The 24,401-nt window shown below is 34.9% G+C and overlaps 2 protein-coding genes across 3 annotated transcripts in view; one reads left to right on the top strand and one right to left on the bottom strand.

Moving 5' to 3' along the window:
* The window catches only part of LOC113234715 (synaptotagmin-4), a 50,670-nt gene extending 48,149 nt beyond the window's left edge, over positions 1 to 2,521 (top strand). The window contains exons 9-10 of the mRNA XM_026470165.1: positions 84 to 276; positions 709 to 2,521. Coding sequence (XP_026325950.1) covers positions 84 to 276; positions 709 to 825 — 310 coding nt within the window. The 3' untranslated portion in view covers positions 826 to 2,521. The remainder of the gene's footprint in view (positions 1 to 83; positions 277 to 708) is intronic.
* Positions 2,522 to 9,858: 7,337 nt separating this feature from the next.
* LOC113234790 (tumor necrosis factor, alpha-induced protein 8-like protein 2 A) overlaps positions 9,859 to 24,401 on the bottom strand; it is a 69,623-nt gene continuing 55,080 nt past the window's right edge. For both annotated transcript variants that reach the window (XM_026470276.1, XM_026470277.1), the window contains 4 exons: positions 15,329 to 15,462; positions 13,654 to 13,812; positions 10,985 to 11,082; positions 9,859 to 10,700 (listed from right to left, as the gene is read on the bottom strand). In XM_026470276.1, the coding sequence (XP_026326061.1) occupies positions 10,529 to 10,700; positions 10,985 to 11,082; positions 13,654 to 13,812; positions 15,329 to 15,462 (563 nt within the window). In that variant the 3' untranslated portion in view covers positions 9,859 to 10,528. The remainder of the gene's footprint in view (positions 10,701 to 10,984; positions 11,083 to 13,653; positions 13,813 to 15,328; positions 15,463 to 24,401) is intronic.

Raw genomic sequence — 24,401 nt, 5'->3', positions numbered from 1 at the left:
CAAATGACACTACTATATTGTTATAGATACTACGATAGTTCCTGTATTGTAGTCGTAACTGAAAATTGTCTCAAATTATATAGTTACGTGAAGATGTACCTGCTGTACAACGGGCAGCGCATTGCAAAGAAGAAGACGCACGTGAAGAAACGCACGCTGAACCCGGTGTTTAACGAGTCGTTCGTTTTCGAAGTCCCAGCTGCGCCCAACGCTACACTCGACCATGTTTCGCTTGAACTGCTCGTGCTGGATTGGGACAGAGTAACCAAGAACGAGGTAAGCTTATGTAGTTGAGTAAGATCTATTTTATCAGTACCAAAGTACCAATCTCGTCTAAAGTCACGCTTTCGATTGGATTGCTCGTGTTTGATTGAGATCGCGTTAACGAGGATTATTGTAATAGCTAATAAAGGTGGATACGCACTTGTGCGGGACATAACTGCTTTACTTACTACCACACTCAAAATAAACGCTTTGACGTCGAATTGTGGACAACAGCCGACTACACCTTACCAACTGCCGTACTTTGGATTTCTTTGTATGAAATTGTATGCATTCGGGAAATTTGACTATTATTAGAATCGATACGATGCAATTCATCGGCATTATCGAAGCGGAATTGTATAATTATATAATTCTATCTAACTACTATGTAATGTTGTGCGCCGTATCCGGCAGATTAAACACAGGAGTCTTGTGTTGTTCTAGGTGATCGGTCGACTTGAGCTGGGCGCAGAAGGCACGGGCAGTGCGCGGCACCACTGGCGCGAGGTGCAAGCCGCGCCGCGCCGCCAGATCGCCGACTGGCACAAGCTCAAGGAGTAGACCACATACCACACACTATAACGTACCACATACCATCCTCATCCTTCTTGACACTATAATATGCTGATTCTTAAGTTATTGTTTTTTGGACCTTGTTTTATCCTATCTTAAGGTGACACTCGTGTCGTTGCCATTAAAGAAATTATATTTTTGGGTTCACTACTCTACTTCGAAACTCGCAAAGTCCTGCAAAGTATTTTACTGTTTCAATACTTTGTTTATTGCCAATAAACGTGCAATTCTCTACAATTCGCATTAGGTACTAATCCTCATATTCTAAACTACACATTGTCATTGTTTCTTGTTAACACTCCATTCTAATATTTAAAATTATCATTAATATTATTGGCCACATTTAAAAAAACCCTATTTCATCGTTATAATAATATTATTTTGTTGTGTGAGCCAACTCACTTATTATTCTTGCACCGTACTTTGGCTAAGTCAATGTCCAAATGCAGGTTTATGTGCGTATCATTTTGGTTTAGTGTTAATTTGTAATTATATTTCGTATTAGATAGTCAAAATTACTATATTGTTTCTACGTTCCTTATATTTAGAGGATTTTCTCATTCAAGTATACGTACGCTGTACTGGCTTTTACTCACTAAAGCCCAGTTCACTTTGACGAATTTAGTAAAAAGCAGGACCCGAAAACTTGATTATTTATTAAAATTGCTATGCAAATCGTTTTAGTTGTCGTATGAGCAATTTATACCCCAAAATCAGTCTTTTCCATCGTAAACGTCACGTTTACTAATGTGCCATTTATTTCAAAACATACGAATTACGGTAATAATTATATCTTACAGTTTGTGTAACTTATAGTTTTGTTAATTGAATGAGAAAACCTAAAATTATAAAACTACTGTCCACTAATTTACAAAACGCACAGTTGTATGTATCCCTGTGGAAACCCGTTACGGTGTGTCTAAAATATGTGTTGTCGTGTATACAGATGTTTAGGTATGTAATTAGTACATTTAACATCGTAAATATTCTCGTATTAGTGTTATATAAACACCTAGAGAGTTTAATGGTAGAGATTGATCCTACAGAAAGTCATACTTACTTACAAACCAGTAGCCTATAGTTAACCATGATATAGTTAGGAATCGAGACGGAAAGAAGTTAGTACTTACATGTAAGGATATTCATTAAAACTATTGGCAGACGTTAAAACGCGGTGCGGGCCCTATTATATTGAAAGGTTTGTATTGATAAAGACATTGAAATATAAAATTCAGAATAAAAGTAACTGTATAGGTACTAATTGTACTTTCTGTAGATTCAGAATTCTACTTGTATTTCATTCTCTTTTACTCTACATATCTAAATGTAAGACACTTACGTGTGTAAGTACACAAATGGCATAGCGACTGCATCACAATTGCGAAATACCACTTGGCATGCTGTAGGCGCAACTGCATCGCGGCTGTCTTGCAACTGCTAAGAGTTAGTGCAGCTAACATGCAGCCAGCGTGTAGTCCGCGAACTAGCACTTTGAAGTCGCGCATTACATCCAAATTGCTTTGACTGCACTCCAACTACTAATTTGCATTTGCGATGCAGTTGGGATGCAATTCATAAGTCTACACCTTAACTTGTAACGGATTACATACACTGTAATTATTAACTATAAATGTGGTTTAATACAAAAGCTATTAATGCCTTTTTTTTAAATAATATATATATCTTTCGATTTAATTAAAATCATGCTCTACTGAGTAACTTACTAGTTGACAAAGCGACATACCTAAGCTTTGCATAAATACAGGTAAATTTTTTAGAGTAATCTTAAACATTTAGGTAAAACAAATGCTAAAAAAATAAATAATAATCACCTATTTGATCAGTACAATTCAACATTTATTGAAATACAAAATTATAGTATATAAGTGTAGGTATTTCTTAAAAAATGTAATCGAACCTTCAGGTTTTAAGATTCATTATTGTAAAACTGTAGTTTAAGTACCTATTCAATATTGTTTATGCTGAAGGTAATGAACAAGTACCTACCTAATTAACGAGTGGATATGTTCCTGAAAAAAAAAAAGCATAGACAACGTTGACACATTACTAAATAAATACTCACGATTACTAATAAAATAAACAAAAATATGTATAGTTATTAGGATAGAAAAATAAAGTCTATTTTATACTAACTGTAGATGTGGAATTAGATGTAAATTGTCTTGGAAAAGCTCATTTGACAAAGCTTTGAGCTTTTAGTCACGTGTACCTTTCTAGCCGCAGTGTCACATTTTAGAGCTTTCATGTTTCTCAGACCATTTTATATTCGGCCATCTCATTCTTTTCAATTTCTTCAATGTAGTAAGAAGTACTTGTAGTTGCTCATTGAATGACGTTTATATTTTGTTATCGCTCAAATAATAGCAAAAGAATACCACTTAAATATTTTAATACTCCATACTTCAAAGCATTCCGTAATAGTTGTAAATAATCTTAGTTATAAACTGTTCCCATAATATTAAGAAGTAATTAAATGTACCTACTTTTAAACTAAGTGGATATCACTAAACGTTTCCTTCTAACGACTCGGTGTTTTTGCATTTTATCGATGTTTATAAGTGTTGTAGAACGCCATCATGCTGCTCTTGAGTAATGCAAGATGTAGTTTAAATACTTTTTTCAATATTATGCTTTTTTTAATCAGTACTCTATTTATTTCTGAACCTTAAGTATAAAAATTTTAGATTTACTTTTCATCGAAAGAATTGAACCCTTTTTACAAGATACGTTTACAAAATACGAATATTACAGGTCGGCTTGGGTCACCTGGCGATAAGTAGAGTACTAATAAAACAGAGTTCTAGCATTTGGCTCAGCACTTGTAGCCAAGTTCCACTTCACCAATATCAGATTTGTATACTGAGGGAATTTTAGTGAATAAATTATTGACTGGTGCTTTCACAACAATTGTTAGTTTCATTTTGTATCCTTTTACTCCAAAAGTTATTTAAGGCGTGCATGTATGAAGACTGATGATGACTCCTAATTATAATATTTTGAAGTTACTGCGTACAATGAAAACCAGAAATCTTATCAATTGTATATTTGATATCAAACCTTAATACACATCTTATAACACATCTTAACAAACTCTGAAAAATTAAATTTACATTTGAAATAAACAAATTTCATTACTTCCATGTCTATTTCTAAAACCAAATGAGATCTATCCAGGTAGCCTACTTTCAATAACCTGTATAAAAGAGTATCGGTTAAAGCACAAGCCACACCGCGAGGGTAGCTAAGTCAAGTTAGTTTAGCTCACGTAGCTGCTTGCAACCAATTACTAAGATAAAATAAGAGCGAGCTAAGCTACCTGAGCTTAGCTTAACTCACGTAGCTGCAAACACAGTTAACCTAAGAAAATACGGGGCCATAGTGACGTCGTTAATCTTTCGTTGAAAGCAGAAGTTCTAGGGATTCATTTTTACATAAGATTATAATTGCAAATCGTAACATCGTCAAATCATTTGAGCAGCGCCATTTTTTCTGACAGCTATTGTTATTGCATACTTGCTAGTTCACACGACGCGGCAATCGTTGGGTAGTTAGCCCACATAGTTCAGTTAGCTCGCTTAGCTTAGCTCGCGGTGTGAACAGATGTATGAAAACAATGAAAACATGCTGCGGCTAAGTGAGCTATCCAAGTTAGCTTAACTTCGCTCGCGGAGTGGCCTGCGCTTAAAATAGGGAAAAAAATTTAACGATATTCTAAAAATGGCCAGGTTTGGACTTGAAAGTACTAAAATTGTTTATTACGACAATCTACGACGTTTAATTGTCATGTGCAATGCAGTGCTTAAAACTCGGACGAGTACTAATCTAATTGTTCTTAAAGTTAACTCGAAAGACTCACTACAATTTAAGCAAGACTAATTTGTAAAACACGGTACAATATGACAAATTAGTAGCGAGTTTCGCTTCACACAATGTTTGTTTATATTCATGTAAAGCCATTGTTTTCAAATGGTTCTTCACACACGTGTAGTAAGCTCGACAGAGAGAAATCTCAGTGAGATATAAGAACAACATCGTGTAATTTTATATATATTAGTAATAATAAGCGATCAAAATAAATCTAGCAACTTGAACTTATTTTGCGTTGTGATAATCGCTATTTGTTCGTTTAAATATTTTTCTATCATATCAAATATACCGAAGAATTACCGCGTATATTTTAATATAATTATTTATACACCAAGAGTATTTTGTAAAAATGTCACACGATACATCATCGATAGGTAAAAACCGACATTTATCAATCAAAATGGAAGCATATTAATTTGTTACTCTGCGAAGGTTAAATCGTGCAAAATAGTTTGTGCGCTTGAGTGGAGTATTTTTTTCATGTGTAAACACAGACACAAACACCAATACCAGGAATTGCCCTAAGGATGCCTCGTAGAGAGGCGAAACATGTGTCAAGAATGATTTTCTACCCAAACGCAGCCATTTTGCACAATTTATCGTTCGCTGAGTTCGGAGTAGCAAATTAATTTACTTCCATTTTTATTAAAATGAACTTCCGTGAAGTAACGCCTGAAACGACACACATCAAGTCTTTAGGGAGCAAGCACGTTTTTGATAATTACTGAAAATCAGGTTTTATAGGCAATTTTTTTTTAACACTGATGGTTTTTTCTGGTCAATTTGAATTTGAAACTGAAATTGATATAAAACATCCATTGATATTTAAATTTACATTGAATTGATGTTGAATATATTTTTATGTGAAGTTACTCCACTAGTTTGTTATAATATTATAGTATTATTGTTACGTATTAATAATTCAACATTTTTTTAAAACCAGATTTTCAGTAATTAGTAAAATCGTGCTTGATCCCCTAGACACTTTTGATGTGTGTATTAACTATTTAAAGACACCCACCAATTCATTAAGGAGATATTTAACACCAATCTGGGTTTGACCCCTTCCTCCGTAGAGTTTAGAAATTATTTTTAAAATACATACAATCGTATTGTCATTTTAATACAATCCCTATTTGGACGTCTCTTTGATTTTCATCTAGCTATTGATGTTTACCACTAGAAAAATAGACATTTTGAGTTGTTAAGGGCGCGTTCTCACTATGTCACTGTGACGACAGATTGTCGTGCAGTTTACAGTGTCGTGGCTTGTATATTTAAATGAAGTTGTTCACATATAGCACAACACGATTAACTGTCGTTCACGATTTTTTATCGTTACAACGACGAACTGTCGTCACAGTGGGAACAGCTATAACGACAGTCGTCAGACGATAAAAAAAGTCACGATAAAAACGTGACGACAGATTATCGCAGCTCCTATTGTCGTCACGATTCATTTATCGCTGTCCGCACGTATTCTGCTCCCTGCCCTCCCCTCTCGTACCCCGCGCCCACTGCTCTCTTTGGGCAAGCGCCCGGGTTGTAACCCGGCACTTTGTTAAATCGGATTAAAACCCGAAATCGAGGGCAAAAACTATTTACGTCTAAATATTTGTTGTGAATTGAGTTTTGTTCAAATTTAATTATACATATTATTACAAAATATTTGTTGCTTTATTATCAGGACAGTTCGATTTACCTATCTATGCAATAGATTCGCTTGAAAAGTTCATCAATAAATTGATACAAAAAATCGTTAGATAGTATGTACTTGAATCGATCTTCATTGAGAATCCACAGGATTGACAGGTGGTGGGTTCTATATGGAGATGCCTCCTCTTCTTCGTGTAATAAAAATATAGAAATTTCCTATAAGTTACTATATATTATGTTGTTAGTGTTGAAATTATACCAAATTCTGTACTCTTCGTTTCTGCCCACGATTTTGGGCAGAAATGGGTTAAAACTCGGCGCTTCGGGTAAAACCCTGTTGAAAACAAAGGCGGGTTGATTGTGTTCTAACCCACTGCCCATCTCTGGTCGTAACCGGTTTTGACAATACCGAAAAGTAAGCAACTTCGTATACCGTTTGTCATACCCTAATGGAATTCTTTTTAGTAGCATTGGATGTACCCAAAACTTTATTTTCTTTGTTTGCTTCCTCTTCCGCATTTTAAAAAAGTAATACATTATTTAAATTTCGTCTTCATCCATTTCGAGCGAACACACACTACCGGCTTCCAAAAGAACATACAAGCGACTGCAGTGCATCAAACGATTCTGTCGTGCAAACGACAAGGAGGCTGTCGTGAAACGATAAATTGTCGTCACGATCTAGTGGGAACAGCTAGTCACGACAGTCGTTCCACGATAAAAAATCGTCCACGACAGATAGTCGTGATACGGGAACAGGTTAGACACGACAGTCGTCCAACGATAATAAAACGTGACGACATAGTGGGAAAGCGCCCTAAAACGTAATTACAGGACTTATTAATATTATTTGGAATATTAATTGTAATATATATTACTTGTAAAAACATTCAATTTCAACAACTTTGTTTAATTGTATGCGACTATTTCTTAAATACTTATTACATTTCTAAATGCTAAACATCAAAACCATTAAGATTACAAGTATAATTATTAAAACTACGACAATCTTAAAGTAATTGTTATTAATAACAGTTACTTTCGGCAAGAACTAGTGTGCGTAGATCGAGAGCTAACACTAGATAATAATTCAATAAAATGACATGTGAACTATTCGAGTTCGTTTATTGCTAAAAAATTGAGATATGAACATTTGATCAGATATGTTTTTAACTGTAGTTAGTAAACTTTGGTCCAAAGTCAATTTATATCCAAAGAGTGATCTAGAAGGGAAGTAATGTAAATACACCATAAATATGTACGTGTATATATATATTTTTCATATATATATATATTTAGTTTCGAGTATGAAAATATTCATACTTGGAGAAAATTTGGATTATGGATCAATGAAAATAAAAAACAATACATTTAATTATTAATACAATAATTTTTTTTTAGTTTTTAACGACTTTTGCCGTAGTCTAATCTGTGAGAAACCTATTTGTTCATTTTTTCTAATTGTTCGATCTTTATATTACTAATTATAGCAAACTAGTGGAGTCATTTCACAAAAATAATTGAATATTATGGTGGTCAAACAACGTGACATTCAATAAAACTTGAAACTTAAAATACATTTAATTAAAGTGCTATTTCCCCATGATAAGATCTTCTCTGTTAACTTGTCAAATTGGACTATAGCATATCTAATGGTCTAAATCAGCACTACAAGAATTTATTCGTTAATTGAGTGGTGTAACCATATTAAATGCATACAGTCAAATTAATTTTATTTGTAGTAATCATATATTATGACCTACATAGTAATAATTATTGAATTTACTTTATACATGAAAATAGCATACAAATATAAAATAATTATGTACTTCAGTATCATTTAAAGTAATATTATAGAAAAAAAATTAATGCGGGTTACACACTTTTACGCTGATAGCCTCAATTACATCACATTATTAATAATTTGTCACTAGAAAATATGCACAAAATTAAATGGCGATCGAGTTTCTACCATAGTTTAGATTGATTGCTCATCGTGGGTGTTATAAAATTAATTATTTAAAAATCATCTTCTGAAATGGACATAAAAAGTAAGTAAAATTCACTATTTTATATAGCTCTAGAACTAGTCTTGGCAAAATTAAATTATAAATATTATAAATGTGTAAATAAATATTTTCAAAACCCAGTAAATTCTCAATTAAACTTCTTTCCAATAAATATTGGTAACTGTCTTAAAATTTAAACTAATCCACATAAATGTACAATTAACCTGATAATAGTTGCTATATTTACAATTATAATAAATGCGTCACATTTTAAATAAAAAAAAATCTAAATCAACAATAAAAGTGTAAAGTACAATAATAATAATAAAATTAAGGCAAGATCTTTGTCACGACATACTAGACAAACATAATTCAATTCTCATTTTTTCTTGATTAAATGTCAATAGAATGGCAAATAAAATATAGGCAAGTGCAAATTATTATAGCCTTATTGATTCAGACGTGTGGAAAACTTTTACCCTATAGAGGTTAATGAGTAACACGTCACGACCTATAAAATAAAATAATTAATTCAACCATAATTTTATGAAAAACATTTCAATGAAACCTTTCTGAGAGTATATGTTCATGTTTCAGTCAGTGAAATTAATTTCATGAGATTTACAAATAATAACATTTTGAAAAAAAAAACAATTGACTGTTTAGACTTAAACATTAAAAGTTTTACTACCGAAAACATTGCGTTAGTATAGGTACAACATAAACAATATTTCCTTCGATTACGTGCAATGCCAAACTTTGTACCACACATTACATTCATTAACGTCTTTTCAAATTCTACAATTTCCCAGAAACAGTAAACATCATAATCTTAAGAAACTAACTCTAATATCGTTTCTAACAATTATTACAGACATGTACCACATCTCTTTTAATTTACATTTACGTAGCGAAAAGTTCCTAGCCGTTTGAAAGGTAAATATTAGAGTTGGAAAATATAGTACAGCAATTTTAAAGCAAAGTCAATATGCTGTAAGTACTTACAAGTAGTATTACTACATAGTGAACGACGGGTAATATACCAGAAAAGTATGGAATTGGGTAAATAAGAGTCAACAGTTCCATTGAGTATTATTTTTAAGTTCTCAGTCTTGGTTGTTTAAGTTTCCAAATTTCAGGTTTAGTTTGTTTCATTGTAATATGCTTGTACAGAAACTTGAGAATTAGAGGTATTGAATTTCTAAATCCAATTTCAAATATATATATTAATCAATACAAAATTGTTTGTGACGCTAAAGTTTAGTCAGTTCACTGGCACAAATTGTTGGTTTATTTTGTCATATGTATCATAAATGACAAACAATGACCAACAAAAGTAAATGCAATGTACAATCGTATAAGTGCGACTAGTGAAAATAAGGCATTAAGCAAGATTAAAATTAGGTACAACACTAGAGCCTTGTACATAAATCCAAATATAATAATACTCAATATTATATAGTCAAGATTATGGCAAAAATGTTCTTATTTTGTAGAGTTTATGCTCTTGTATATATACATATGTATATATATTAAATATTTTAAACTTTCGTCAGCCACATTACGAAATGGCAAAAAACACATAATAAAGAAGATATTTGAGGATATGTGCAAGGCATACAATCGAATTTCGATTAACAGTGCAAAAAGTACATCTACCTACGAGTAATTTCATTGAAAAAGACTTACGAATGAAATCAAATCTCCATTTGTGGAGATAACGATATTGTTGAAAGTGATCCCATAGTTGAAACCTTACTGATCCAACATTTAATATCCCTGACATACTGACGTAGTCCCTTTCAAATTAAGCCCCAAGTTCATTCGACAAAATATATTTACAGATTACGTACATTCCATCGAACCCCATTCGCTAACAAGTTTTGAAGACAGATAGAATTTGAATGTTTTCAGTGAAAGATATTTCGATCGGCTTATTGTGTATATCAAGTCGTATAAACTTTACAGTAGTTACTGAAGAAAGTTTACCAAGAATAGTGTAAGTATGTCAAAAGCCAAACCACACATCTATTCAACCGCTCGCTGCAACGTCAAATGTCTTACAATCCTCCATAATAGAGATGGTACAGACAGCTTTGATAGTGTAAGGACGGCACATACAGTTTTCGCTGGTTGGATTAGAGAAGACCGCGATCGAGCTCCTTGCGAAGCATCCGTGATAACTTGAGGACCTCTTCATCGACTTGTCCGGCGAATAGTGAGTCGAGGAGCTCTCCCCGTGAGGCAATAGCGAACACTCCGGCTAGGCGGGACACCGATTTGTCGGAAAGATGCCTTTCTACCACCGATCTGGTAATTAAAAGAAATAAATTAAAATAAAACTGTTTCTAGATTTATTCTTAATTCCTGTTTCTTGCTCACAATTCATTTTTTAAATTTCATCTAAACTACAAGTATTTTTTTAACGCACACACATAGTCCCGCACTGGGGAAACCCTGTGTCGGGGGCGTACACCCAAATTCACAAGAGAAATAAACATAGGTTATACAAATATTTCTCCCGACCCGGGTATCGAACCCGAGACTGCGGGCATACCAGCATGGTAACCGTTCGTTCGTAAAAGCGAACTTACTTGAGCGACTGGTGCGAATCGCGCAAAGCATCTTGCAAGAACCCACGATCATACGAAAACTCGACCTCGCAGAAAGATACCACGGCCATCAGCACCGTCTGGAAAATAGTATATGAAAATTACTTAATTGAATAACAATTCTATTATTAAGTACTTTATTTGAATAGATACCGAATAACCCAGCATTTAGTAGCAGCAGAACTCATTGTGAAAGATTTCGTCCAGGGAAGTACTGCCAACTTACATATGTCTGTCGTCAAGCAGTAATGTCAGCATTACTGTGTTCCGGTTTTGAAGGGTAAGGGTGCTGGTGAAATTACAGATACATGGGACTTGTCAACTTATGTCTCAGGGTGACGGGCGCAGAGGCAGTGCACCACAGATCTTTGCGATTTAAAGCTCTCAGTGGCACTGCAACAGGCGTGTAGCTTACCATCAGGCGCACGTCTTGTTCGTCCCGTCACTTAATAGTATAAAAAACCAAACGCTAACGACAGACAAGCGTACTAACTACAAAAACGTAAACGTTGACGCTACATCGTAGGCGTTACAGATTAAGATCATTGTCATTCCAAATTCAAATCCAAAATACAACCTCAGTATGACCATTAACGTGGTTTCTTACATAAAGTACAAGTGGATCATTAGGCCGATGTAATATTGTTTACCGACGCAGAAAACATAAAGATAAGTTTGAGTGAACATCAAAGTGTCATTAACTTCAGAGACGGTACTTACTCATACCTGCATACAGTATGCGATGTACCTAATGAATACTCCACGGTAAATTGCTACACCTTTACATGTAAATACAATACGTATCATAATGGAATGTGGCAGTCAACTGAGTACAATTAATTGAGGTTGACTGTACGGTTATGATGCGTGTATCAAAGCATGAGTGGCTGCCCGATTCAATTCCTTACATGACAATGGCGGTTGATTTTTTTTATAACGCACACACTCAACTTAGCCCTATGTCGCGGGTGCCATGGACACACACATAGACAACCACAAATTACACCCAAACTCACGAGAGAAATAAATGTAGGTCATACAAATATTTCTCCCGGCCCGGGAATCGGACCTGAGACCTCTGCGTGGCAGTCATAATAACCATTCGGCCACGGAGGCAGTTATAAGATAAGAGAAAGTTCTCACAATTTACTAGGAGAATAATTACAAAAATATTTCTAACCGACTTCCAAAAAGGAGGTTCTCAATTCCACTTTTTTTTTGTGTATTTGTAAACCGAATTTGATGATTCTCTTTTTGGTGGAAAGAGAGTACCTTAGAAATGGTTCCATTTGAATTTGAAGAAAATATTCCACCATTAAGGGTGGCAAACTATGGAATGAATGACTTCTGAAGTCGGTTTTTTTTAGTACTCTGTACTGATTTTATTGACTGTTTCCTTTTATATTTTATCTTTAATTATGTTATAAGACTGTTGTAAAATACTAACAACCTTGCAGGACTATATTACTAACATCATAAACAATAACTTTTGTTCTATGACTTAACAAGTCATCAGATTTTACTTTCGTAAAAAATAAAAATATTTAAATAGAATGCGCTGTGGTGATAACTCTGTAAAGTAACAAAGGAAAGCACTAGCGTAAATACCAATTCGGCGATGGGGGTCTTCGAGGAAGACGCGGACGTTTGCACATTTGAACTTACCACATTACTACCAAATACCGATGTAAAAAGTGTCAGTACAATAAAAACTAAGTTTTTTTTTAATTTATTATTTTTTATAAAAAGTCATAAAACAAAACTTATTGTTTATGATGTTTTAGTATTTAATATAGTCCTATGAAATGGTAATTATTTTACAAATAACCAAACGTTAGCTTAATCGAATTTGAAAAAAAGTTTCTAAAACGTTTGTACAGGGTCAAGAGCACGGCAAGCTTGACACTTAAGATTTAAATCCAACTCTATGCCACTTACGATAAGAACAGTCCAAAGCACAAAGTGTCAAGTACAAACCATTAAATCATTATTGGTTTTTATTCGTTGTCTTGTGTTTCTTTTTGTAAACTTTTTAATTGTCAATAAAATAAATAAAAAAAAGCTTGCCGTGTTCTTGACTGTACGATATTAAAGTACACCGTGGCGAGCAATAATACAAGATATAATACAATACACGTTGACAACTGACATAATGTGGTTACAATCAACTTAAGAAGTTATCTAAAGTCTTACTTATCTTTATCATAGAAAAATTAAATAAAAGTTGAAAAAAGGAAATACTGTTTATATAAACCTAGTAAAGTCAATATTATACACGTGATTAATATAATTCATTTTATATTTAAAAGTCACATACTTTTAAGTTGAATGAATTTTGAAATCTGTTGTACACAACAGATTTCAAAATTGCAAGAACTATTTTATGAAAGAATGTGTGGCGGTAACGAAAACTAATACGTTTTTTTACAAGTGATGCAAAATTTATAACTATTTCATATTTATAGTGCAAAAAACAACGATATCTGCGCACTACTTAGAAGTCTTGGCTAGAAATTAACACGTATATTGTAATAATGCGTGTCTCGTGTTGTGGCTGTAGGTATAGTATAGTTAATTCGCTCATTAGTGGAATGTATCTGGGTCGATAGCACTAGTTAGACAATTAAGTAGTGGTCAGATCATATACTTACATGGAACTTAGACCTGAAAGCAGCAAGAGCCCTCTCGTCAGCGGCGGAGAGCTGCCCGTGACGACGCAGCACGCCAATTTTAACTGCCGCCTTGATCACGTGCTTCACCAGCTTCTCTGCTTCCCGCTTGTCCACGCGCTCGCGAAGCACGCTCAAAAACTGGAATACAAATCACGCCTTGATAGGAAGGATAAATGAAGATTCAGTTTCTCGCGCGTTTCTCGTGTTTACATTATTACAGTTTCAATATAGTACATATGTTAATAATAATGAAGACGGTAAGTAGTTAAAAAATATTAATTCTTTGTAATAATTGTTAATACACAGATCGAATATTTAGAAAAAATCCTTTGATCCGGCTGAATTCGAACCGATGATGTCTTTAGCAAACCGTGCTATAGCAAACGCTATGCTAACTTAGTCACGGAACGAACAACAAGCACATCTATGTATTTTGGGATCTTTGTATTTGGTTTTCAACGAGTTTTGAGCCGTAGCGTCATGTATGAGAAATCTATGAAATCGAAGGAATTTTTTCTAAGTGTTCGATAAACTAGTGGAGTAACTTCATAAAAAATAATTGAATATCATGTTGGTGGAACATTCTGACATTGTATAAAAAATGAAATATATATATTCTTCTTTGTTGAAAGGACATAATATATTATTTTCGCGAACAACTTAATAATGTAAAAACGTAAGTAGAAACTTTGTGCTGAAACACAAACATACAAGTTATGATAAACGAGTTCCGTCTAGACAGTCCCAGATGAAAGTTAAGGTTTAGTTCTCAATGCGTTGTATTTTCAGCGTAGGTATGAAACAATTGCCGCGCGGCGCTATTGCCATGCGATTTACTTCTGTTTGGTTCACTTTCACAGAAATTTGCATGACAAAAAGACAAATCAGGTAAACAAGTGACGAGCTAAGCTGCCAAAAATTGGAATACATAATCTCAGTACAGAGTACTAAAAAAACCGACCTCAAAAGTACGTGGCATTACGTCTATTTGCTAAGTTTTTTGAAATATCCTTAAATTATCCACTACACAGGACTTGACACTGGAGATTATAAAAAATCGGTTCTCACTACTCAAAGAATATTGAGAGAAAAACGCTTTGAATTGGAGAAAAAGCAAAATCAACCATTAAAATAATTGCTCCTTAAGAAAATTTAGGCGCTATTTATAAAAATGAATCTTCATGCGTGAACAGCCACCCTTCGAGGTGGATGATTTCCTTCAAAATGAAATGAGACCACTATGGAAGTACCCCCTTTCCAACAAAAAAAGAATCATGATCGGTTCACAAATACCGGAGTTATCGCGTAACATACATACAAAAAAAAAACATACAGTCGAATTGAGAACCTCCTCCTTCTTTGAAGTCGGTTAAAAACTGAAAAAAAATGTAATTTGCTATTATTAGTCATATTAAGCCGGATACTCACTGGCGAGTTGTAACCGTAACCATTGCATGTTATGTTACCAAAAATCATAGTGTGTACGTGGTTCGCGAGCGGAACGCGTGCGTTTCGCAGTAAGCTGACAATAACCAGGGATGTACTCATTCTAGCGACTGAAGAGTATTTCATGCGTACTCACTAGAACCCCGTTACTGTATCTGGCGCGTTACAGTTACAGCTGGCTTATCAGTACCCGGCTTAAGATACCTACCTGATCAAGCAGTTTCGCGGCATGTTCATCGAGCACTAGCGCGCGCGCACTAGCGGCGCCGCCCACGCGCGAAAGGAACTTCTTCTGTGCGCGTAGTGAGATGTCGCGCGCGCACCATGCGCCGCCGTCCATTGCTGCAACAAACGGGAGACCAAATTATAAATTTTTCTTTGTCCTAAGCTAAACACAACAATTTCATGTTGAACGTGAACGTGAAATGCAGGAAACGCTTCTAATAAAATGGATACCTAAGTAAGAATGTGAGAGTGGGCCCCAAAGTATCTTTGAGAGACAAGTTTAAGGAAATTAACATTCTTACACTAGCCTCACAATACATTTATGAAAATATAATTTATGTTAAAAGGAATAGTAATTTCTTTATGAAAAATAGTGACAGACATAACATTAATACGAGGAATAAAAATAAACTAGCTTTTCTTGATAGTCGTCTTCACAAAGTCAAACAATCATTTAAGGGGCAATGTATACGCTTCTATAACAAGATTCCGGTTGATATACAAAATTTGCCTTTCACGAGGTTTAAAACTATAGTGAAACAAAAACTTTATACTAAAGGTTATTATACAACTTCTGCGTACTTGGATGACAAAAATCCGTGGTAGTAACCCGTTTAGCTCATGGAGGTAGTCTCAATCTGATGTTTCAAATAAAAAAATATTGTAAATGTTATTTACAAAGAGCAACCCCTAGAGTTTCTTGCTCATTCTTCTCAGGGGAATCTGCCTTACGAATGAGCGGTAGAGTTTAACCATTGTGACGATTTCAAGTGTAATAATGCTTACCTATGAAATAAAGATTATTTTGAATTTGAATGCAGCAGTTTTTAAGAGCAGTCGAGTGAAAGAGTTCGTCCAGGGAAACAATGCCACCTTACCTATTTTTGACGTCAAGCAGTAATGTTAGCATTACTGCGTTCAGGATTTGAAGGGTAAGGCTGCTGGAGAAATTACCTGCGCATGGGACTTTTCAACTTATGTCTCAGGATAACGGGCGCAGTGGTTGTGCCCCCAAGATCTTTGTAATTTAAAGCTCTGAGTGGCACTGCAACTGTTATGGACAGGCGTGTAGCTTACCATCAGGTGCACGACTTGTTCGTTCCGTCACTTGATATTACAAAAAAAAGATTTTAACTTATTACCCAAAGTTCATGATAATTGTTATCGAAAATCATTTCACCGAACTAGACTTAACTCGAAGTTCGTAGAAATGCGATACTTTTTGCTGCTCGATTGTTTACAATTGACTCCGTAAATGCAATACCGTGATTGACCGTGATATTATTGGAGCATCCCGCCGTTCCGATTGATTTCATACGTTGGCGATTTCTAACCGCTGCTATGTTATTTGCACGCTTTATATGTAGCTAGTAAAATCATTAATACGAAACACACGTGTGGCGCACCCATGCGCGACGTTAACCTATGTAATAAGCGCATAATTACTGCATTTTGTTTCTTAATTGCTTCATTGTAATTGCAATGCTGTGGGGACTTTAGAAAATTAAAGTACAAATTATAAAAGCCCTGATTAACTCAGAATAATTAATGATTATCTTGTGGTTTATATTATATTAATAGAGACAGACAAAATGTCAATTCAAAATTTTCAATCACAATATTAATAAAATAATAATCAATTTTGCGTTGAAAAGGTCTTAGCTGAGCACAGACCTTGACTACAGCGCTGTCATTCTGCCAGTATCATTTGGTGAGCGATGGTTCATCGTACAGCTATAACACCAATGAGCCATATACAAAAAAATAAACAAATTAAGAATAAACTTGAGACCTTTGTATAACTTTTTATATTTACATTTTTATTTAAATTTTATGTAAACACTATTTATTAGTATCACCACTAACTTTAAGTTACTTTCGTAAGTTTACTAACACCATAGGACCTCAAAAAATGTAGTTGTCTGAATAAAAAATTATAATTTTATATATGCGGCACTAAGAAACCGGGGAGAGGCCGTGCCTACGCGGCCCGTATGGCCAGATGTATAATGCACTCTACAATCAAACTGCTTGCTGACTACATACAAATATTGCAGTTTAAAGTTTGTTTGGTTGGGTGATCGACAATTTGGTTACCTAGAGTGACAATCATTACATCTTGTTTTGCAACCAATTTATATAGTATTGTGTCATCCTCTATTCGCTACAACAATGGTCAATTACGTCGTAATAGAGCGTTTATAACTAGGACAGCGTTGTTGTTAACTATTGCCATGATGCATTACTTGTCGTAAACCATTTTGTTTTATATACCTGCATGTATCGTCGTAGAATACCGTTAACCATGAAAATGCATATTATTCTATTCTGTATTCTACTTTCTTACCCTCTGGTAAAAACGGAACTTAAAAGCTTCAGTGTGAAAATTCGACGAAAATGTGATTTAACAAAAGAAGTCAAAGCGATAGCTGCGTAGGGTGCCATACGTGAATTTGTTTGCCAGTTAGTCAATTCTCATTTAAACGCGAAGATTATTTATGGAATAGAGAAAAGTTTATACTGTTTTACATTTTATTTTAAAACTTTTACGGTAAAAATCTCGCGTAGTGACCAATTTGGAGATATTGTGACTTGTATCCGCCCCCGAGAAACGTGCTGACTAAATTGACTTTTATTTACGAAGTTATTTTGCTACCTGACACTTGTACTCCTCGACCTGCTCTTAGGTTGACATAAATTTTATATACAATTATATTTTACAACTGGATTTGTTATTTGATATTGTTACCGTGATCTTTTTAACGAAATTTGAGTATATTTCTAAAATATAGAATAATATGTGCCAGACCCTTTCCAGATAACCACAGCAATTGCCTGGTCTAAAACTAGGGAATTCCCTGTACTATGAGTACCAGAGCAACGGAATTCACTCTGGGGCACTTCCCAGAACACCCAGACTGTAAGCAATTTAGAAAAGTTAATTTCCCGAATTTGTCCTACCAGGAATCGAATCCGGGACCTCCCAGCGTCCACAACGAAAACCGTTATTAGGCCACCGAGGTCGTCACAATTATCATAAAATAAATAAATAAGTAAATTTTTATAAACATTTTTAAATGTGAATTATGGTGCGTGCACATTTAAAAATGTCGAACTGTGTCGAAAATTTCAAACGGGATTAATCATTGTAATATTTCTTAGATTTGTGTTTTACCTTGCGTAAACACTCATACGAAGAGATTTTTTATAAAACTAACCCAAAGAATAAGGAAAAGAAGATTGTGAACTAAGTTCAAAGGAAAGCACTAAACATGATATCAAAATGGTATGCAGAGTAAGCAAACATTCGATCCTAAGTTTGCGAAGCAGATCGATTCCACCTAGGGTCAGAAAGGGCGAAAGGGTGCGGTGATTAACTAGCATTAGGTAGCCGTCCGTCAAACGGCAGTCATTACTAAGCCATTATTATTATTGATAGCGATTAAAATACATTACGAGACGTAATAAACTGTGATATAAAGTAGGGGTTCCTCGTGAGTTTAAATCTGCCTTTGAGTGCGTACGTCAGTTGTTTGATTTTACTCTAAGTACCTACACAATGATGTGAAATGTACAGCACAGGAGGTGATTTGAACATTTAAAAAAACTGCATCGATCTGTTCAATCTGATCAGTGAGGTGCACGAGAGGAGCCTCTTCAGTCAACGTACTGGTGTCTGTCGCACCCTTGGCAACAATCCGCGAACTCCATACGTCGATTGCCGAATCCTATCATCACGATACAAAGAATAAGTGTATGCCATCGATACAACAAGAAGAAGAAGAAGACTGATCTGTTAACAAGCATCGGTACTTAGGACACTGAGAGTCGTATTCTAGAACTCTACTCAATCCTCAAGTCAGGATTGCACTGGAAATACAAGTACTGGAAATACGACCCTAATGGCAGGGACTTGAGTATAATTTCGAGTGCTTTAAACCATACTCAAATCCTGACTTGAGCATTGACTAGAGTTCTAGAATACGGCCCTTAGACATCATTCATAGAAATGAAACTAGTAAAACCTCTCTCATTGCGTCACAAGATTATAACACAATCGATGAATTGGTTGATGGCAATATTAAGGGAGCCGTAAAAGCTAAAATAAATAATAACAAATGAAGTTTCGTTAATAAGTAATTGATTCATATCCGAGAAACAACAATTTGATTGTTTCAAAAATATCGACAATCGATTCTTTCAAGACTTTAGTTCCAAGTTTCTATGAATACTTTATTATACCCAGGTAATGAAAATGTTGAACATGCGACTCGAAAAGTCGCCTGCTATTACTAAAGTATATTAGAATTGGTTTTAATAGTTTACGTACTTTTACGTTACTTTTCTTAAGAGTCCGATTGGCTATATCTAAAAAATTTGTTATAGGAAAAGTACACCTACCAACTTCAATATTCTAAACAATCATCAAAATAAAATAAAATTGATGAAGACCCGAGAAAAATTAATTAATGCTGTTTTATTTTGAAAATGAACAAGAATCCTTCCAAGGCAATTGATTACGAAAATAGTCAAAGTTCAATCGTAGTCTATCCGGCCAACTCAGGCAAGTTTGTGTTCATAAGCTTTGCTGCTAAACTTCCAATGTGCTCATTGTAATTTCTTGAACTCGATATTTAATAGTCGATATAAATTTCTTTGATTTTATTTTGAAGAAGGCTATTGGAGTTGATTACCGAAGAGTCTCAACAAGTATTTAACAACTTTACTGGATCAACCGAATGTCACAGTGACATAACCTGAGACCTCTTTTGCGGCGTTGTTTTGTTATAAAGTGAATTTAGTCTTCTTGAGAGATTAAATACACCTCTCTAATTAGAAGCATTATTGAGTAATGTTCACCAGTTTGGAAACTAATATATTATTATTATTTATATCTAGAATTCAGACAATTCAACGCCGTATTCTGAGAGTCTTAAGTAGCAGGTGTGGTTTGAGTCGTCGATTGCCTGAATACATGACAAACTGCAGAAGTTTAACCTATTAAGCTTAGAAATAGTTAGTGGCTTCTTTGACACTTACCTCCTCGAACAAATTAACATCACAGTTCTCTGTGGGTACATGTGTAACTAATAATGTTGCAAGAAACAACCCAGTTATAAGAATGTGTCGATTTCGCTACAAATAAATATGTCATGTACACGATTTTTCATTATAATACTATAAGTTTTCAATCGAAATTACTCATTCTCAGTACAATGAACGTAGTATTTAGGAAGTAGAAGTACAAGTTCGCAATACTTTTTTTTATCCTTAAAAAAATTATCTTAATTTCTAATCCCCTTTAGACATCCAAACTAATATTATAAATTCGCAAGTAACTGTCTGTTAAGTTTTCACACCTAAGCCACTGATCCAATTTTGATGAATGTTGGTATAAAGACAGATGGGACCTAGGAGTAGGATATAGGCTACTTTTTTGTCACAAAAATAAATCTTAAAGGGTGAAATACTGATGAAAGTTTGCATGGAGAAACAATCATTTTTCAAGTAAGGGATTGAAAATTCGTATTAGTGCCCTTTGTAAGAAATTAACAAAACAAAAAATTGTACAGTACAGTACAGTAGGGTGCTCTAAAATACAAAACTGCATAAAATTTAGGTTTGTATTAATTATTTTACAAGAACATGACATATCGATGCTCTAATGTTGTTAAAAGAAATACGTACCATGAATCGTATAATTATGATTCATTAGTTATCGAGAAATGTTTAACGAGTACGAAAAACTTGATTATTTTGAATCGTATGACTAAGGCATTATGCATGAAAGGAGACTTCTGATAAAGTCCTAACGTAACAAAAAGTAAAAAAACTTGTTCCTGTAACATTTTTTGTTGATGTTATGAAGGAGTCATGTGTACAGCTGGCATATTTTATTCTATGTATTTTCTGTTCCATTCGATAGTTTTATTTACCGAGTGTTTGTGATTGAGCAGTGCGACCCTACAACTGTTATGGACGAGGCGTGTCGCTTACTACGCTCGATTGTTTGCTCCGTCACTTCGTATAATAAAAAAAAGTATACAACCTTTTCAAAGAATTAAACGGCAATTAGTCGCAGTGGAGCTTCTTATCAAAGAGTACAGGGCAACACTGCCTCTATAGCCAACTATGCTTATTGCGATTGCGCTACAACTGTTGTGGCAGGCGTGTCGCTTATCACCAGGCGTTCTTACGACTTATTCCTCCCGTTGCCAGAGTCATAAAGAAAATTTATAAACTTCGTGCACCTCATGTGTGACACAGGTAGTTGCTTTCTCCGTGTACATGTATCGTAGTACGATATTATACAATGTTGTGTCCGGAACCAGATAGCTGAATATTACCATATCGCGTGCGGAACTAACCTTGATGCCTGGAACTTCGCCAGAATCACGTACAACCCTGGTGGAAAGTTCTTAACAACTTTACCGCACTAACATACAATAATGTGCAGTAAGTTGGGTGGTTGATTGTACTCATACCTCAGGGACGCGATGCCAAGTTTAAACAAAGTCAATGTTAGGTGTGTTGGTTTTTTTTTTGTAGAGTCAAGGTTGTTGACTTTGGAAACTCGGCACTTTTCTTCATTATGTATTTAGTTTGTTTATCTGAGACCATTGCTGACAGGGAGAATTAACTCTTCTACCGATTTAAATTATTCGTTATCGTAATCGTATCGTAAATTAAAGTAACTGTTATTATAACTACCTCTGTGGCCGGACGTTTACCATACTGGTCTGACACGCAGAGGGTTCGATTCCCGAGTCGGGAGAAATATTTGTATGGCCTACATTTCATTCTCTCATGAGTTTGGGCATAATTGGTGGTTGTCTGTATGAGTCCCATGGCACCAGGGATGCAGGGTTTCCGTTATGATCCGATGAGTGTTAGCGTTATTATGCGTTGTTATTATTATTAGCTAAAAGTCTTTAACTGTAACCTCAAATCGTCAAGATTAATTTTAAATAAGTAATGACGACATTACGACGTCACCATATAGTAAAGTAATGCTATGGGTAACTGAGAGTAAACATATTTCCATTGCCCAACTTGATGAATTTCAGTAATATCCTCGTAGCACAAGTATCGTAAATTATATTTTGTGCCCTTGTAAAGGTTCATGTAGTTGTATTTGTGAAAAATTTCTTATTTATAGCATCTGGCGTTATATCCAACAAGTACAAAATAATCTGGAATGTTCTCAAGCACTAGTTCAACAAGGACAACAATGATTATACTAAAAATAATGATAATATAGAATACTAGTGAAGTGTAAACATACAGGGTTTGAAGTCATGGAACAAAAGTTGTTGTTTAATATCTGTCCCACGGCAATGGGGCACGGAGGGACAGTACTTTAAATATTGAAAATAGGATATTTTGCTTTAACGAGATCGGGAATATTTTACTCCATTACCCATCTCTCATTATTTCGTTTCCATACAGCATTGGTTGTGCTGTATGTAGCTAAATATTTTTCTTTCTTTGCTACTCGCTGATTTCTCAATTTGTAAAATAATATGTTATTATTTAATAATAACAGATTATACACATACACTTGTTATAATTTAATATGCATTTGAATAATAATGTTTTAGTTTCTGCTTACTAAAACCTTAATAACCTATTTTTTTTACTACTCGTGGAGATTTGTAATTAGCACTGTCACCTGTTTGTTACTTAACATATTATATTTATTGATAAAAATTTGCTGTAAATCTTTCAAATAAAACTAAAATACAATATAAATAATAAACTAAAAAAAAATTTGAAACTGCCTGCTGTTGTTGTTGTGATTGAAAAGTTCAAAACGTGATCCATCTTCTTGTATAAAAATTCTCAATCTTCAAATATCTGAATGCAGTACGCATTTCTATGTTAATATACTATTACATGTTTGGCAGGTTTCAAAACGACCACCGTAAACATATAATGATCACCAGCGAAAAAATGTCAGAAAGTTGCGCCGCTGCTTAAGCTGCACTATAGAAACTATTTAAAACAAACTCTTTTAAATCAAGAACTTTGATTAAAATAGACTCGGCCTAAAGGACTATCCACACACATCCGGGCCGTGCCCGGGACGTGGACGGGGCGTGCTGATTTGTATGAACTGCGGGCCCGTCCCGGCCCCGGCCCGGACACGGACATGTGTGAACGAGTTCATACTAAATATATACAACGATATTTTTTTGAGCCCCTGACGGAGCACGGCCCGTCCACGTTCCGGCCACGGCCCGGGCACGGCCCGGATATGTGTGGATAGACCTTAAAGGTCTTGCAATCGGGCCATAACCTTTAAAAAACATCGTCTATTTTAATTTGAGTTCAGAACTCCGTACTATATCATTGACAGTGGATATTAAAATATTTTCCACTTCCCCTAATGCAATAGTTAGGCTCAACTCACACTGGCGCAGAGTCGAAGCGTCGCGTCGCGTCCTGTTTTTCAACTACACCGCCTGACGACATGCGACGACGCTCGCATTAGTGCGCCGGGATCACAGTATGGTATCTGCATCTGACGCCTCAGCGCGTCCATGTGACGTAGCCGCTCGAATGCTACCAAGATTCCATTCCATTCTATATTTGCAAAACTCACATTTGTACCTTAACAATGGGAAAATAGAGATGAATATGCTATAGGCGAAAAAGATGATGCGTCGGGACGCTTCGACTTTGCGCCAGTGTGAGTTGAGCCTTATTCCGTTTAGTTTTGCTTTAGTTGTTATTTAATATGCGTTACATTTCCAGTAGATATAAATTTTGTTTTTATAGTGTATTTGCCATCGTTGCAAACCAGTTGTGTTAATGAGTTTTTGATTGTACGAACAAATGAGATACTTCAACATTTAATTAACTTTATAATTAAGAGTTTCCTTATTAACGAACAGTGAATGGTCAAAATTACAGTTATTAATGTTGCTTTTACGAACGGTATGTTTGAAACATCAGACTTGTGACATGTTAGGATCAGAAGAGTGATCGGGAAATAACTTTTCCTTCTCAATTTCAAGCAGGACTCTGATTCTCCCAGGAGGGTCTACTGTCAC

This window comes from Hyposmocoma kahamanoa, unplaced genomic scaffold (assembly GCF_003589595.1).
Source record: "Hyposmocoma kahamanoa isolate Upper Pololo Valley unplaced genomic scaffold, ASM358959v1 86, whole genome shotgun sequence".
Classification (NCBI taxonomy): Eukaryota; Metazoa; Arthropoda; class Insecta; order Lepidoptera; family Cosmopterigidae; genus Hyposmocoma; species Hyposmocoma kahamanoa.
This window is presented reverse-complemented; position numbering and strand designations above follow the sequence as displayed.